The sequence below is a fragment of the Saccopteryx bilineata genome, chromosome 5 (assembly GCF_036850765.1).
Source record: "Saccopteryx bilineata isolate mSacBil1 chromosome 5, mSacBil1_pri_phased_curated, whole genome shotgun sequence".
NCBI lineage: Eukaryota > Metazoa > Chordata > Mammalia > Chiroptera > Emballonuridae > Saccopteryx > Saccopteryx bilineata.
Genome location: NC_089494.1, coordinates 99,372,224 through 99,388,209, shown reverse-complemented (window position 1 = coordinate 99,388,209; position 15,986 = coordinate 99,372,224). Strand labels below are relative to the sequence as shown.

At 36.9% G+C, this 15,986-nt stretch overlaps 1 protein-coding gene across 1 annotated transcript in view; it reads right to left on the bottom strand.

Annotated features, from left to right (window-relative positions):
* LRP1B (LDL receptor related protein 1B) overlaps nucleotides 1-15,986 on the bottom strand; it is a 2,131,860-nt gene that overhangs the window by 215,798 nt on the left and 1,900,076 nt on the right. Inside the window, exons 61-62 of the mRNA XM_066281034.1 lie at nucleotides 3,372-3,560; nucleotides 2,363-2,511 (exon numbers count right to left, since the gene is read on the bottom strand). Coding sequence (XP_066137131.1) covers nucleotides 2,363-2,511; nucleotides 3,372-3,560 — 338 coding nt within the window. The remainder of the gene's footprint in view (nucleotides 1-2,362; nucleotides 2,512-3,371; nucleotides 3,561-15,986) is intronic.

Genomic DNA, 15,986 nt, shown 5'->3' with positions numbered 1-15,986 from the left:
CATAATGATTTAAATTTCCAGTTCTCTAAAAATAATGTATTTTGAGCCCTGGACAGTTGGCTTAGCAGTAGAGTGTTGACCCAGCATGTGGATGTCCTGGGTTCAATTTCTGGTCAGGGTACACAGGAAAGGTGACTATGTGCTTCTCCTCCTCTCTTTCTCCCCTTTCTCTCTCTCTCTCTCTTTCTTCATCTCCCGCAGCCATGGCTCAGTTGGTTTGAGAGCATTGGCCCTGGGTGCTGAGAATGGCTCCATGGTGGAGCCTCTGCCTCAGGTGTTAAATATAGCTTGATTTCCAGCATGGTCCCCAGATGGGGAGAGCACTGGCTTCAGACTGGGGTTGCCAGGTGGATCCCTGTTTAGGTACATGCAGAAGTCTATCTCCCTTCCTCTCACTTAAAAAAAAAATAATAGTAATGAATTTTCTTTGTATAAACGGGGGATTATAATTAAAACAGCATACTTCGCAAAGAAAGAAGAAACTATGACCTGTGCTTCTCACTAAACATCAGAACCTCCTGATGGCAGTTCACACTAACTGCACACATACTCTTAAGAACATTCCAGTTGTACCAGAGGGCAGAGATAATACCAATTACTATGCACTAGGAAAATTTTCCACTTAACCTTCATAACAATGGCCTACAAATATTACCATTCTTATTTAAAAGATGAGAAGACCGAGGCACCGAGAAATTAAGTAACAAACCTAAGGTAATCCAGTCAATCTGAAGCAGAGCTAGGATTACATTCACAAGAAGTCTGGCTTCAGAGCCTGTGCCGTAACCACTACACATACTGCCTCCTGGAACTCAGTCAATCTTATGCATTTGTACAGTTCTTTAATGTATGACATGCATGGGCATAAACTTAAGAAGCAGATTGAGCCAGTATTAGCTTCTCCATTTCAAGAACAAGCACACACTGAAATAAATTTAGTTTCTTCCATGATGTAGAATGAAAAACCAGCAATTCTAATAATTAATTTAGTCACTTTCAAAAAATTACATAATTTCTTTGAGAATTTTATCTTAAACAAGATACTGACTCAGATATAACAAAATCAAACTTTGTTGTGTTATATGACTTTTGCCCCAAATTTTAGAGTAACAAAATCAAGTCCATGCAGCTACCATTAAGTAGAAAATTTTAAATTTGAGATATGTTTACTGCCAATAACCATATTTTGAAGGAAGACATTATTTAGATTATATAATTTTTTAATTTAAAAAAATCTAAGGCCCTGGCCGGTTGGCTCAGCGGTAGAGCGTCAGCCTGGCGTGCAGGAGTCCCGGGTTCGATTCCCAGCAAGGGCACACAGGAGAGGCGCCCATTTGCTTCTCCACCCCTCCCCCTCTCCTTCCTCTCTGTCTCTCTCTTCCCCTCCCACAGCGAAGCTCCATTGGAGCAAAGATGGCCCGGGCACTGGGGATGGCTCTGTGGCCTCTGCCTCAGGCGCTAGAATGACTCTGGATGCAACAGAGTGATGCCCCAGATGGGCAAAGCATCACCCCCTGGTGGGCGTGCCGGGTGGATCCCGGTCGGGCGCATGCAGGAGTCTGTCTGACTGCCTCCCCATTTCCAGCTTCGGAAAAATGAAAAAAAAAAAAAAAAAAGAAAAGAAAAAAGAAAAAAATAAAAAAAATCTAGAAATTATTTTTCACACAATTTATCTTTTCCATATCACATGATCCTTCGAAGGATGGGTAAAGGATAAAGATGGTACTACAGCACAGATTAGCTAAGATCTGTCTGTTTGTTTCAGCTATATGCATCTTAGCCTTAACCTTATGCCTAAGTCAACCTTGCCTTCCGAATACAACAAATCTTGGCCCTGCTGGCTCGGTGGATGGAGCATTGGCCAGCGTGCAGATGTCCCGGGTTCGATCCCCAGACAGGGCACACAAGAGAAGTGACCATCTGCTTCTCTCCCCCTTCTTTCCCTCTTCCCCTCTCATAGCCAGTGGCTTGGAGGATCTGAGAATCAGCCTCAGGCACTGAGGATAGCTCAGCTGATTTGTGCATCAGCCCTCAATGTGGGTTGCCAGGTGGATCCCAGTTGGGGCACATGCAAGAATCTGTCTCTCTGTTTCCCCTCCTCTCACTTAAGAAAAGAAAGAAAGAAATACAACAAATCTCTGATGATTCAGTTATGCACACTTACAGTTTGAAACATTATATTGTATTTCTTTTTACCCTTCATCTGTAACCCTATATATGAAGTATAAAACGGTCAGCTAATGTTATGCTAAACAAACAAACTGATGTTTTGAAAAGTGTTTAAACAAATAAACAAAATTTAAGTAAAGCCTTTACAGCAGCTTGCTTCTATATCCCATGAAATGATTTCACATCCACTCACCTGACTGGCTGTGCAGTTGGATAAGCAAGTCCTGTTATCAGATGCAAGATAGAAGTTGGTGGGACATGCACAGGTATGAGTCCTTCCAGGGGCTAAGAGGCAGAGATGACTGCAACCTCCATTATTTATCATACAGAGATGTTTGGAGACTACAAATAAGAAAAAAAACAACAAGAAAACAGGATAATCAAAACCAATAATATAATATGATATTTGAAATAGGAAATTTAAGCTTTATAATTTGGAATGGAATAGAATTTTTTAATCAAGAGCACAGTAATTATAAATATAATTTTAGTTTGTTATAAATTTTACTCATTTTTCCAATGATATTCACTTTACCATTAAATAATTTTAAGGATGCATTTCAAGAAAAACATTTTAATAGAAAAACATAATTTTCCATCAGGAAAAAAATACAACAAAGACTAGAAGTTTTGAATGAAGACATACATATATTTAGAAATATTAATATAAAATACAATGGAACAATGATCTGTAACTAATTGTGTATTGGCTTTGTTTTCTAGACCAAATTTGTATTTTAAACAACATAGTCAATATTTTCTTTCATAAAAACTGATAGAATTCCCACTAGATATATACTTAACAAAACAGTATATTTCTCATTTTTTACAACCCTAAAGATATTGAAATATAGTTCCTTTTACCCAACATTCCAGAAACTAAGGATTCTATTACTATACTGTAAATAAATTATTTCAAGAATGCAGTCTCTCCTTCTCTAACTATATGTATTATTGTCACTTCTGCTTAATATAATTCAACAGATCAATTACTGTTTGTACTATATTATTGAGCTTCTAATCATATCTCTTAATAGCAGTGCTTTATATCAACTGAATTCATTCTATAAAATTATACTAAGTAATAAAAATCTCATAATATTTCTCAAAAATAAATGTACACTTAACCTTGGAGGAAACAAAAATGGAATGTTACTAATAGATGTTGATGCATTTATGGAAACCATGGAAAGAATAATTACCATCTGGTTGTCTATAAGAATGATACACCTGGATATCTGTGATGGCATGCCATGAGTTAATCAGTGAGAGTCTGTCTGCTCCCGAGGTTTTACGGGCACGGCTGAGTGACTTGGTTTTCCCATCAGTCCAGTAGATGTAGTCTTCAAACAATGTTAGTGCAATCACCCCTGGAATATCTTGATTAGGGACTGTAATAGGAGATGGTAAGATTAATGTTCAGTCTTGGAAGACTGCCCGTTAAAATATTCAATACTACATGGGCTGACAGATAAAACTGCTACAGAATTTCATGTGAATAATTGTTGTGACAACCTGTCAGGCTGGCAAGGTTCTTTATTACTGGGAAGAGAATGCAGGATCGGGCACAGCAGCTTGCTTTGCTCAGACTGAGCTCGGTTCAACCTCCGGGGAGAAAATGAAGGCAATCTTGCTCGCAGATAATGGCTGCTTCACCAGCAACAAATAACACTCAACAGTTAAAAACTATATATATGTATGTATCCACTTGTTCCTAACTTAAATCCTTAAATCTATAGGTCATTGTACTGTTTTCTCCCACTTTTAAATTGATTAAATTATATATCCAGGATGAAATTTCTACCTACCTAGAGATACAGTGACTATAAGACTGCTATAAATCATCTAGTCACTGAGATTTTATGAGAATTTTTACTTGCAAAATGAGATGGGATAGAGATGGAAAAAAATAAGTGTGACAGATAACAATGCATTATACAGATTTAACATCCACAAAGATGTTTAGTTGATGATTAAAATTGTTTATAATTATACCTCCATTATAGGTTTGAGTTTAAATGTAAACAGTAGATTGACCATTACAGATATGAATTTTTCTTTAAAGGAATTTCAGGGTTCTATCAGGTAAATAAGATGTTTGGTTGTTTGGGGTTAAATAATTTTAAACCATGATAAAGATTTTTTTTCCAAAAAAATTTAAAAAGCAACAAGTAATGAATAAAAGGAAATTCCTCAATTTGCACAAGTATTATACTTATGTGTATTACTTTTCAGATCTAATTTTAGAAACTCAAAATATTTGTTAATAAAAATGATACCATAAGCCAAGTAATATGTACCTATTTATAAATTAGATTTTAATGACTATGTTTGAAACGTTCCACATTTAGTAGCAACTGGAAATTATAAAAACTATAATACAATCCAGTCTATGTTTGTTTACAGCCTTATTTTTTAAATACTGTATTAATTTATATTGTTTGTTAAATATAGAAATTTTAAATCTACTTAATTGTTATATTTATTCTGATGGGCCAAATGTAATCAAAGAATTCGCTATGACTCAAAAAGAAAAAAAAAGAAGGGGAAAAAAAACTAAACCTTCAAACAGGTGACAATTTAAGCTATTGAATACTAATCAATATGTAAGGTCTGCCTGGAAATTCATCTCAAAAGATATCATGCATATAAAATATGGAAAAATCCAGATATGTACACATGATCCACTCAGATTGAACTATCTGTCACTCCTATACATACAGAACACATCACTAAGTGACAAGTGGCATTGGACTGAAACGTGAAAGGAGGGACATTACCAGAATTAATCATGTCTGAGTTATTTATATAAACTGTTCCCACTTTCCCCCTTTGGCTGCATAAATTCTTTCAAGAAGAGAAAAGAAATGTGGGAAAATGTAAAATTGAGTGAGTCTTGGTGGTGGGTGGTCATTATAACAATCTTTAAAATTATGTGTAGATTTGCAAATTTTCAAAATAAAATAAAATTTTCCAAGAAAAAAAAAAGTCTCAAAAACATTCAATTCAGATTTCCTTAGGCGAAAAGGAAATACATCATTGAATACAGACCCCCCCAAAAATTAATCATTACTTTAAAAATTCTCAGTCCACCAGAGATTCAATTGAGTTCTTTACCAAAAGTGAGGTTATTGTAAGAATTTGCCTATTAGCATCTAAAAGGTAGCACAGTCTTTTAGCTAGACAGAAAGGAACTACCGCTGATGCTGACTAAGCACTTGAGGTCCATAAATAGATCAGTGGTCCTCAATAAGTGGGACAGGCAATTCTGGTCCCACAACAAAAATTAGCAGGCCCACTTATCTATGGTACTGAGGCTGTGTCTATAGTTCTGAGAAAACCTGCAGTAGGATATCCTCCTTATATACTTCATTTTATTTAATACAACAACTCTATTGTGCAATAGTGGACTTCACTTTGCAGACAAGAAAGGTAAGATGGAAAAACATAAGAAATTGATGAAAATGAGAAGGGATAATAATTAGTAAATGAAGATACTGGTATCTGTCTGAATCGAAGTCAGATTCTCTGGCTGCTGAGTTCTTCGCCACTTTACCTACTAGCAATGCCTTTCAGAAAGCCAACATAGCAGGGTAAAGTGAGGTTATAGACTGTGCTCTCTCAAAATGCATATATTGAAGCACTACCCCACAACATGGCTGCACTTGGATCGAGGACCTTGAATGAAGTAACTAATGTTAAGTGAGGTCATAAGAGTGGGGTCCTACTCCAATATGCCTGGTATCCAGAGGGAGACAGCAGGATGTGCACATACAGAGAAAAGTCCCGGTGAGGACAGCAGGAGGATAGTCATCTGCAAGCCAAGGAGAGGCCTCGGGGAAGCCATTCCTGCCAACACCTTCATCCTGAACTTAGCCGCCACAACTGGGAGAAAACACATTTTGTTGTTTGAGCCAACCGGTTTGTGGTACTTTGTTATGGCAGCCTTATCAAACTAATACAAATATGTAATGCAATGGGACTAATTTCATAAGCTTCATGAAAAATCATGTTACTTAATTTGTATAATAATTGTTTGCACTTATACTGTGTACAATTTTCAGACATGAGGCAATTTAAGGGCTGGGCAAGTTTGCTGCCTCAGCTTATAATGATCTCCCACCAGAAAACCTCTGCTATTGGATAATCAATGTTAATTTATGGAACTTGGAAATTAAATTTTTATTTCAGAAGAAGGGTGACACATAGGTGAATGTACAGAGCATGTAGTAAAGTCAGGTGAAAGTGAAAAAAAATAGTCCCTTTGCCAAAATTGACCATCTGTTAGATATAGCTCTTTGTTCAGGATTGGCAATGAAGACGGGGACTCCCGCAGTGGCTTTAGGCGGCCACTCCAGGCCTTCTCATTGGCAAACATGCTAATTTCCAAGCAGCATCAAACACAACCACCAGAGTATTTCTTCTAGGAAAAAACAAAACAAAACAAAAAACAAAGTAAAAACACCAACTTATGCTAATGTGGAGAAATCTAGTCTCATGTATTTAATGTTACACTGACTCCACAAACTACTCTTTAACAGATGGTGCCAGGTTCCTTAATCTCAGAAGGAATGCCAGTGAAAATCAAGCAAGCAGAGGAAAAGAAAACAGACAAAAATCTTCACATATTACCTTGTTAGGGTTCAGCTCATAACTTGAGAGCATGCTTCCATTCCTCTTTAGGACCTAAATCTCTTCAAAAGAGCAATTTGACTATCTGCATAAGCTTCTGTGAAAAAATTACTATATATTAACTGCTAAATGATCATCATAAATAAATAAAGCCGTGTTTGTTTTTCCATCAACATGTGAAGAGTTCAACTCACACTGAGGGTAAATGAGATGTTCTGAGCCAAAGCATCATATATTTTGGTACAACAAACTTTCCAATTCAGCATGAGAAAAGTAAAATTATTTTCTGTTGTCTAGTTACTTATTTACATATTTTTATCTTTATTTATGTACATATGTATGCCTGCATTAAGTATCTGTAAATATGTAACATTTGTGGCAAATATTATATACATAACAAATACATATATAAAATATAAATCTAAGTAATAGATATAAATAAATAAGCAACAGGAAAGATGTCTTGCAATGTAATTTGGCAGTTCACAGAGCTGATAAAATATAAATATGAAATGTGATGGCATAAGAAGAACATTGAACTAATTTACTGATTATGAGATAATGAGTATATCAAACAGGTAGTCAATGTTTCTGCAAAATGATAATGGCTATCCTTTTTAACAGAAAATAATATGACCACTAATAAGATTGGCTGCTTAATTCAAACAGAGATGTGAAACAATTCAGAAAACTTTCATTAAAGGTATTTAGTAGACACACACACACACACACACACACACACACAGAAGAAAGAGAAATATTTTACAGACTGAACTTTAACATATGTATTAAATATTTAAAGCCATTTTAAGCTACATTCTGTAGTTAGGCTTGTATTATGTATAACAGCATTATTTTTACGCCATTTCCAGCATTCCACTCAAGTATTAGGTTGCCTATTTTTATTCAGTAGGCTATATCTATCAGAAGAAAGGAATCAATATTTGGTAAAAAGGAAATCAAAGAAAAACTCCTTTGTGGAGCTTTTCCCTTTTAGTCAAGTTGGATTCTATTCTGCGTAGGTTTCTAGTAATTATGACAAATAGAGAAGGTAGAAATCAAGAATATGCTTTCAGCATAACTGCTGCTTTGCAGGTAGAAATACCCTATTACAATACTCTACTTTCCTTAATTTACTAGGATGACTCTGGTTAACACAATTATACAGATTTCAGGTGCAAGATTGTAAACGCTGTATTTTGTGTTAACCATCCAAAGTCAAGTCTTTGTCCATCACCATTCAACTCCCTCATACCCTCCTCCATCTCCCCCACCTCTCCCTGCCCCCACCCGGCAATCATCACACTGATATCCCTGTCCTTTAGTTATTCTATTTTTTTCTTTTTTGCTCAATCCCTCCACCTCATCAAACTGTCCTTTCCTCTGACAGCTTTCAGTCTGTTCTCTATGAGTTTGTCTTTTTTGTTCATTAGAATCCACATATGAGTGAAATCATTTGGTATTGGTCTTTCTCTGACTGGCTTATTTCACTTAGTATAATGCTCTCCTGGTCCATAAATGCTGTCGCAAAGGGTATGGTTTCTTTCTCCTTTATAGCCCAGTAGTATTCCATTATGCAAAGTACCACAGATTTTTTATCAACTTATTTACTGATGCATAAGTGGGATGCTTCCAAATCTTGGCTGTTGGAAATAACGCTGAAATAAAAAGAGGAGTGCATATACACTTTTGTACTAAATACCCAGAAAGGGAATCACTGGATCATAAGGCAGCTACATTGTTAATTTTTTTTAGATAACTCAATATTGCTTTCCACATTGGCTGTTCCAATCGTCATTCTCATCAACAGTGCATTCCACGTCCTTGTCAACACTTAGTGTTTGTAGATTTACTGATGACAGCCAAGTGTGACATGATATTTCATTGTGGTTTTTTTAAATTTTTATTTATTGAGTTTAGCGAGAAAGAAAGAGGATGGGAGAGAGATAAGGGTAGAGGGAGAGAGAAAGCAAGAGAATTATCAATGAGTTGTTCCACTTATTTATGCGTTCATCGGTTCATTCTTTTTTTTTTTTTTTTTTTGTATTTTTCTGAAGCTGGAAACAGGGAGAGACAGCCAGACAGACTCCCGCATGCGCCCGACTGGGATCCACCCGGCACGCCCACCAGGGGCGACGCTCTGCCCACCAGGGGGTGATGCTCTGCCCCTCCGGGGTGTCGCTCTGCTGAGACCAGAGCCACTCTAGCGCCTGGGGCAGAGGCCAAGGAGCCATCCCCAGCGCCCGGGCCATCTTTGCTCCAACGGAGTCTTGGCTGCGGGAGGGGAAGAGAGAGACAGAGAGGAAGGAGGGGGGGTGGAGAAGCAGATGGGCGCTTCTCCTGTGTGCCCTGGCCGGGAATCAAACCCGGGTCCCCTGCACGCCAGGCCGACGCTCTACCGCTGAGCCAACCGGCCAGGGCCCATCGGTTCATTCTTGTAGGTGGCCTGACTGGGGATCAAACCTGCAAACTTGGTGTACTGAGATGATGCTCTAGCCAGCTGAGCTACTGGGCCTGGACTCACTGTGGTTTTCATTTGCATTTATCTGATAATTTGTGTTGTTGAGCATTTTTCTTTCTATAAGTCTATACTGTCCATGTGCATATTCTCTTTAGAGAAGTGTCTTTTTAGGTTTTTTTGGGGAGGTTGAGTTGTATAAGTGTTTTTTATAGATTTTGGATATTAACTGCTTATCAAATATACTGGTAAATATGCTCTCCCATTCAGTGGGTTGTCTTTACATTTTGGAGATGGTTTCTTTTGTGGTGCAAAAACTTTTTATTTAATGTATTCCCAAATGCTTATTTTTTCTTTTGTCTCCCTTATTCAAGGAGATGTATCTGGAAAAATATTTCAACAAGAAATGTCCTATTTCACTGCCTATATTTTCTTCGGGATTCTTATGGTTTCGAGTCCAACATTTAAGTCTTTTTGTTTGTTTGTTTTTGTTACTGTCAGAGAGAGGGACAGATAAGGACAGACAGACAGGAAGGGAGAGAGATGAGAAGAATCAATGCTTTGTTTTGGCTCCTTAGTTGTTCATCTATTGTTTTCTCATATATTCCTTCACCAGGGGTGGGAAGGCTATCAGAGAGTGAGTGACCCCTTGCTCAAGCCAGCGACATTGGGCCCAAGCCAGTGACCTTGGGCTTCAAGCCAGCGACTTTGGGCTCAAGCCAGTGACCATGGGGTCAGGTGTGTGATCCCATGCTCAAGCCAGTGACCCTGAACTCAAGCTGGTGAGCACGTGCTCAAGCCAGATAGCCTGCACTAAAGCTTGCAACCTCAGGGTTTTGGTGACTTCAGGGTTTCAAACTCGTGTCCTCTGTGTCCCAGTCAGACACTCTATCCACTGTGCCACTGCCTGGTCAGGAATCATTTAAGTCTTTAAACATTTTAAATTTATTCTTGGGTATGGTGTAAAAAGGTTGTCTAGTTTTTTTCTTTCTTTATATATATATTTTTGTGTGCATTTGTCTAATATTTTCAACTTTATTTATTGAATAAACTATCTTTAATCCATTTTATATTTTTGTCCCCTTTGTCAAATATTAATTGACTATAAAGACATGGGTTTATTTGTGGGCTTTCTATTCTGTTATTGATCTGTATTTCTGTTTTTCTGCTGGTAGCGTACTGTTTTGGTTACTATGGCATTGTAGTATAGCTTGGTATCAGGTCTTATGAGTTCTCCAAATTTGTTTTTCTTTTTGAAGACCACTGTTGCTATTTGGGGTCTTTTGTGTTTCCATATACGTTTTTGGAATATTTGTTCTGGTTTTGTGAAATATGCCATTGGCATTTTCATAAGAATTGTATTAAATCTATTGATTGCTTTGGGTAATATAAATATTTTAATAATGTTAATAATTCCAGCTCATATACACAGTATATGTTTTCACTTTTTTGTATCTTGTTTGGTTTCTTTCTTCAGTATTTTATAATTTTCTGAACACAGGTCTTTCATATCCTCAGTTAAATTTATTCCTAAGCATTTTATTCTTTTTAAAGCAATTGTGAATACAATTTGTTTTCTTAGTTTCCCTTTATGATAGTTCATTATTTATATATAAAAGCAACTGCTTTCTACATATTTAATTTGTATCTAGGTTTTTTACGGAATTCATTAACCAGTTCTAAGAGTGTTTTAGTGGAATCTTTAGGGTTCTCTAAATACTTATGTCATACCCAAAATAATGACAGTTTTATGTATTCCTTTTCAATTTGGATGCCTTTTATTCCTTTTTTTTTCTCTGCTTGCTGAGGCTAGAACTTCCAGTACTATGTTGGATAAGAGTGGTGAAAGTGGACATCCCTACCTTGTTCCTGATCTCAAAGGACATTGTCACATATGTCCTTTATTACATTAAGGTATGTTCCCTCTATTCCCACTATGCTGAGGGTTTTTATCATAAATAGAAGATGGATTTTATTAAAAAAATTTTCTGCGTCTATTGATATGATCATGTGGTTTTATCTTTAAATTTTGTTTATGTGGTGTATCACACTTACTGATTTGTGGATGTTGTACCAACTTTGCATTTCTAGAATAAAGCCCACTTGATCATAGTATGGGATTTTTTGATATTTTGCTGGATTCAGTTTACTAATATTTTGTTAAGAATTTAGTTCATTGGGCATTGACCAGCTAGCTCAGCGATAGAGCATCGACCCAGCGTGTGGAAGTCCTGGGTTTGATTCCCAGCCAGGGCACACAGGAGAAGCGCCCATTTGTTTCTCCACCCATCATCCTCTACTTTCTTTGTCTCTCTCTTCCCCTCCCACAGCCAAGGTTCCACTGGAGCAAAGTTGGCCCGGGCAGTGAGGATGACTCTATGGCCTCTGCCTCAGGCTCTAGAATGGCTCTGGTTGCAATGAAGGAATGCACCAGATGGGTAGAGCGTCGCCCCCTGATGGGCATGCTGGTGGATCCCAGTGGGGCACATGTGACAATCTACCTCTCTGCATCCCTGCTTCTCTCTTCAGAAAAACATACACACACACACACACACACACACACATACACACACAAATTTAGTTTAGCAGACATATTGGCCTATAACTTTTTTTCTTTGTGGTGTCTTTATCTTTATCTGGTTTAGGAGTTAGGATATTGCTGGCTTCATAAAATTAGTTTCAGTGTCTTCCTTATTCTTGAATTTTTAAAATAGTTTGAAAAGGATAATTGTTCATTTTTCATTTAATGTTTGGTAAAATTCACCCATGAAGCCATCTGGTCTAGGACTTTTACTTTGTTGTGAGGTTTTTGATTATTGCTTCAATTTCACTAGTTTTGATTTCTCTCTTCAGATTCTCTGATCCTTTCTGATTCAGTTTTGGAAGATTGTATGGTTCTAGGTATTTATCTATCTCTTCCATATTGTCCAATTTATTTGCATATAGTTACTCCTAATATTTTATCACAATCCTTTATATTTCTTTGGTAAAAGAAGTCATTATTACTTTTTTTCTTTTATATCTGATTTTATTTATTTTTGCCCTCTCTCCTTTTTACTTGATGAGTCTGATAAAAGGTTTGTCAATCTTGTTCTCTTTTACAAAGAACCAGTTAATGGTTTCATTGAATTTTTTGTGGGTTTTTTAAACTACATGTTTATTTCTGCTATGATCTTTATTATTTCCTGCCTTCAACACACTTGGGCTTTATTTGTTGTTTTTTTCCAATTTCCTTGAAGTGTAAAGTTGGACGGTTTATTTGAGAATTTTCTTGTTTCTTGAAATAGGCCTGTGACACTTTCTTAGGACAATTTTAGCTGTGTCTCATAGATTTTGGATTGTGTTCTCATTTTTACTTATTTCAAGGTATCTTTTGATAGTTAACTCATTCATTGTTCAGTAACATGCTATTTACCTTCCATATCTTTGTGTGTTTTTTAGGTTTTCTTGTGATTTCTAGTTTCATTATTGTCAGAGGTGAGTCTTGTTTTTTTTATCTTTTCAACTACCCTAAATCTTTTGATTGGAACATTTAAGACACTTACATGTAAAGTGATTATTGATAGGTACATATTTATTGACATTTTATTCTTTTAACTATGTTCCTCTGTTCTTCTTTTTTCCTTTCTTCCCTTCCTTCCTTCTTTCCTTCCTTCCTTTTTCTTTCTCCTCCTCCTCTTCCTTCTTCTCCTCTTTCTCCTCCTCTCCTCCTCCCCCTCCTGTAAGGTCAGTGGATAATGGGGGAAGGTCCATGGGAGCCCAGGCCCCGGAACTCTGGACAGGACCGCCCACAACCAAGTGCGCCAAAAGAAACTTCCCAGGAGACCTTTGGAAAAGAGTGACACCTCCATCAGCCAGTGAGATTTCACCACATCATATTAGCTCAACCACTCTAGGGACCCTTTAAATATCTCTCACATGGTTCACACCTTATGACTTCTCTGAGCCTTGACCCCTGGGACCAGAGAACCTTTTCGAATGGGATGCACGCTGTTCTCAATAAAGGCTTTTATTATTCAACACTTCGTGGCTCCAGCCCCTTTCTTCTTACTCAGCGGGGAAAAATACCTTACACCTCCTCTTCCTTTCTCCTTCTCCTTCTCCTTCTTCTTCTTTCTTCTTTCTTCTTTCTTCTTTCTTCTTTCTTCTTCCTATTTTTCTCCAAACAAGCCATTTAACATTTCTTGTAATACTGGTTTAGTGGTAACAAACTGCTTCAGCTTTCTCTTTTCTGGCAAAACTCTGTTTCTCCTTTGATTTTTTTTTTAAATATTTATTTTTATTTTTATTTTATTTATTCATTTTAGAAAGGAGAGAGAGAAGGAGAGAGAGAGAGAAACAGAGAGAGAGAAGGGGGAGGAGCACGAAGCATCAACTCCCATATGTGCCTTGACCAGGCAAGCCCAGGGTCTCGAACCGGGGACCTCAGCATTTCCAGGTCGACGCTTCATCCACTGCGCCACCACAGGTCAGGCTCTCCTTTGATTTTAAATGATAGCCCCACTACGTAAGATAGTATTGGATGTAGGTCCTGGTTTTTCATTACTTTGGATATTTCATGGCACTTCTTTCTGGCTTGAAATGTTTCTATTGCAAAATCAGTTGACAATCTTATGGGAGCTCTCTTGGAGGTAACTGTCTTTCTCTTGTGGCTTTAACATTCTTTCTTTATCCTTAACCTTTGCCATTTAATAATGATGTGTCTTGTTGTGGGCTTATTTGTTTGTTTGAAACTCTCTTCACTTTCTAACTTCCAGGTTAGGACAGTTTTTAGTCATTATTTCTTCAAATAGGTTCTTGACTTCTTGTTCTCTCTCTTCTCCTTCTGGTACCTCTATGATGCAGATGTTGTTATGCTTCATGTTGTCCCAAATGTTCCCTTGAACTATGCCAATTTAAAATTTTTTTCCTTAATTTTTGCTGCTCTGTTTGGATATTTTTTTTTCTACTTTGTTTTCTAAATTGCTGATTTTATCCTCTGCTTCATCCAATCTACTTTTTATTTCTTTTAGTGTATTCTTCATTTCAGATATTGTATACTTTATTTCTGACTGATCCTTTTTTATGGTTTCTATGTCCTTTTTCTTGGTGTTGAGCATCTTTATAACCATTACTTTGAACTCTATATCTGATAAACTGCTTGCCTCCATTTCATTTACCTTTTTTGTTATGCGGAGATTTCTCTTCTTCTTTCATTTGGGGCCTATTACAATTTCTTTGTTTTCCAATTTTGGCTGCCTCTTTGTGTTTGTTTCCATTTTAGTTGGATCTTCCGTGACTCTCAGTCTTGGTAAAGTGGCCTCAAATAGTATATGTCTTATGGAACTGGTGGCTCAGTGTCTTTGATCATCTGAGTTGGGTGCTTTAGGAATGTTCTTTTCATAGGTTATGTGGGCCTTCTTACTGTAATTGCGTCTTGATTGCTATTGGTTTATTTATACATGGGATCAACTTTCAGACTAGTTTATTATGAGAATCAACCTTGACCACAGTGTGCAAGCTGTTGTGCAAGTCTTGAAATTATGAAGTGAAATTTACCTCAACCGGGTTTGGTAACTGCTGAGATTTCCCTTCTGACACTGTAAATGGCCCTTAGCAACCTATCTGAAACTAAGGGCAATCCATAGTTTGTGGCTTCCTTTGTTGGTCTTAGTGTGTGAGGGAAGGACCAAGCTGCTCACCAGTGCCAACTTTGACTAGCACCAGGTCTGGGTAGAGTCAGCAAAAGTCTCAAGGCACCTGGAGATCTACCTCAACTTGCCTCTGCCTATTGGTTGCCAGTTAGGCTCAATCACTAAAAAAGCCTCTCTCTAGAAGGATAATATATACTTCTCACAAAAATTAGAGGATATTTCAAAACAAATATAATGCAATAAAATATCCCCTAATTTTTGTGAGCAGTGTACAAAAAGATATGCAGAGAAGCTAGAACAAGAATTAATGGAGTACAGCATGACAACCAAAGAATTAATAAAACAAAGAAAAACTAATTAGCATTGAAAAATGAGGTAAGATTAAACAAAGACTACAGAAAGAGTGTACGCTAGTAAAGAAATGATATTAGATTATGCAAGAAAGTGACTGAAAAAGCCAAGGAAACTGAAAGATACATGACAGTGGTCAGTGGGTGGGTGAAAATGGTTTCTAGTTAATAGAGTAACAGAGAAGAGTGGGTAAGTAGTAAAATGGTCCCAGTCTACTAATTCCCACAGAATGACTGCTGAGCTCATAGTTGTAATTACATATGATCCATGGAAATAAATAAAATAAAACAGTATGCTTTATATTAACTTAGGGCCAACAAATTTTCTTTGTTAGTAGTTATGCATCCCCTTCAGTGTTATTATTTGAAGAATATTATTTTTTATAATTGTTTCCTTTGAACCATCTACAACATACACAAAGTTCCATTTAAACATATGCCTCCAAGAGCATTTTTCCTGCCTACATTTGAATACAATCCTACTTAATGGGGACAGTACTACAAGTAAAATTTCAAGCCAATGGATTCAAATTGTATTTTTGAAAATGAATAAAAGTATTAAATGGCAGGAACACTACAGATAGACAACATTTCCAAATATTATTATAAAATGTTCAAGATTTATATTTCCAGTAGAATTTCATATTCTTTCAGTAAGTTCATCTACCACTAACACTCTGAAGCGGAGAAAAAATAAAGTTCTCCCATCCAGCATATGTCATATGCATAGCATATTTGAGCTGA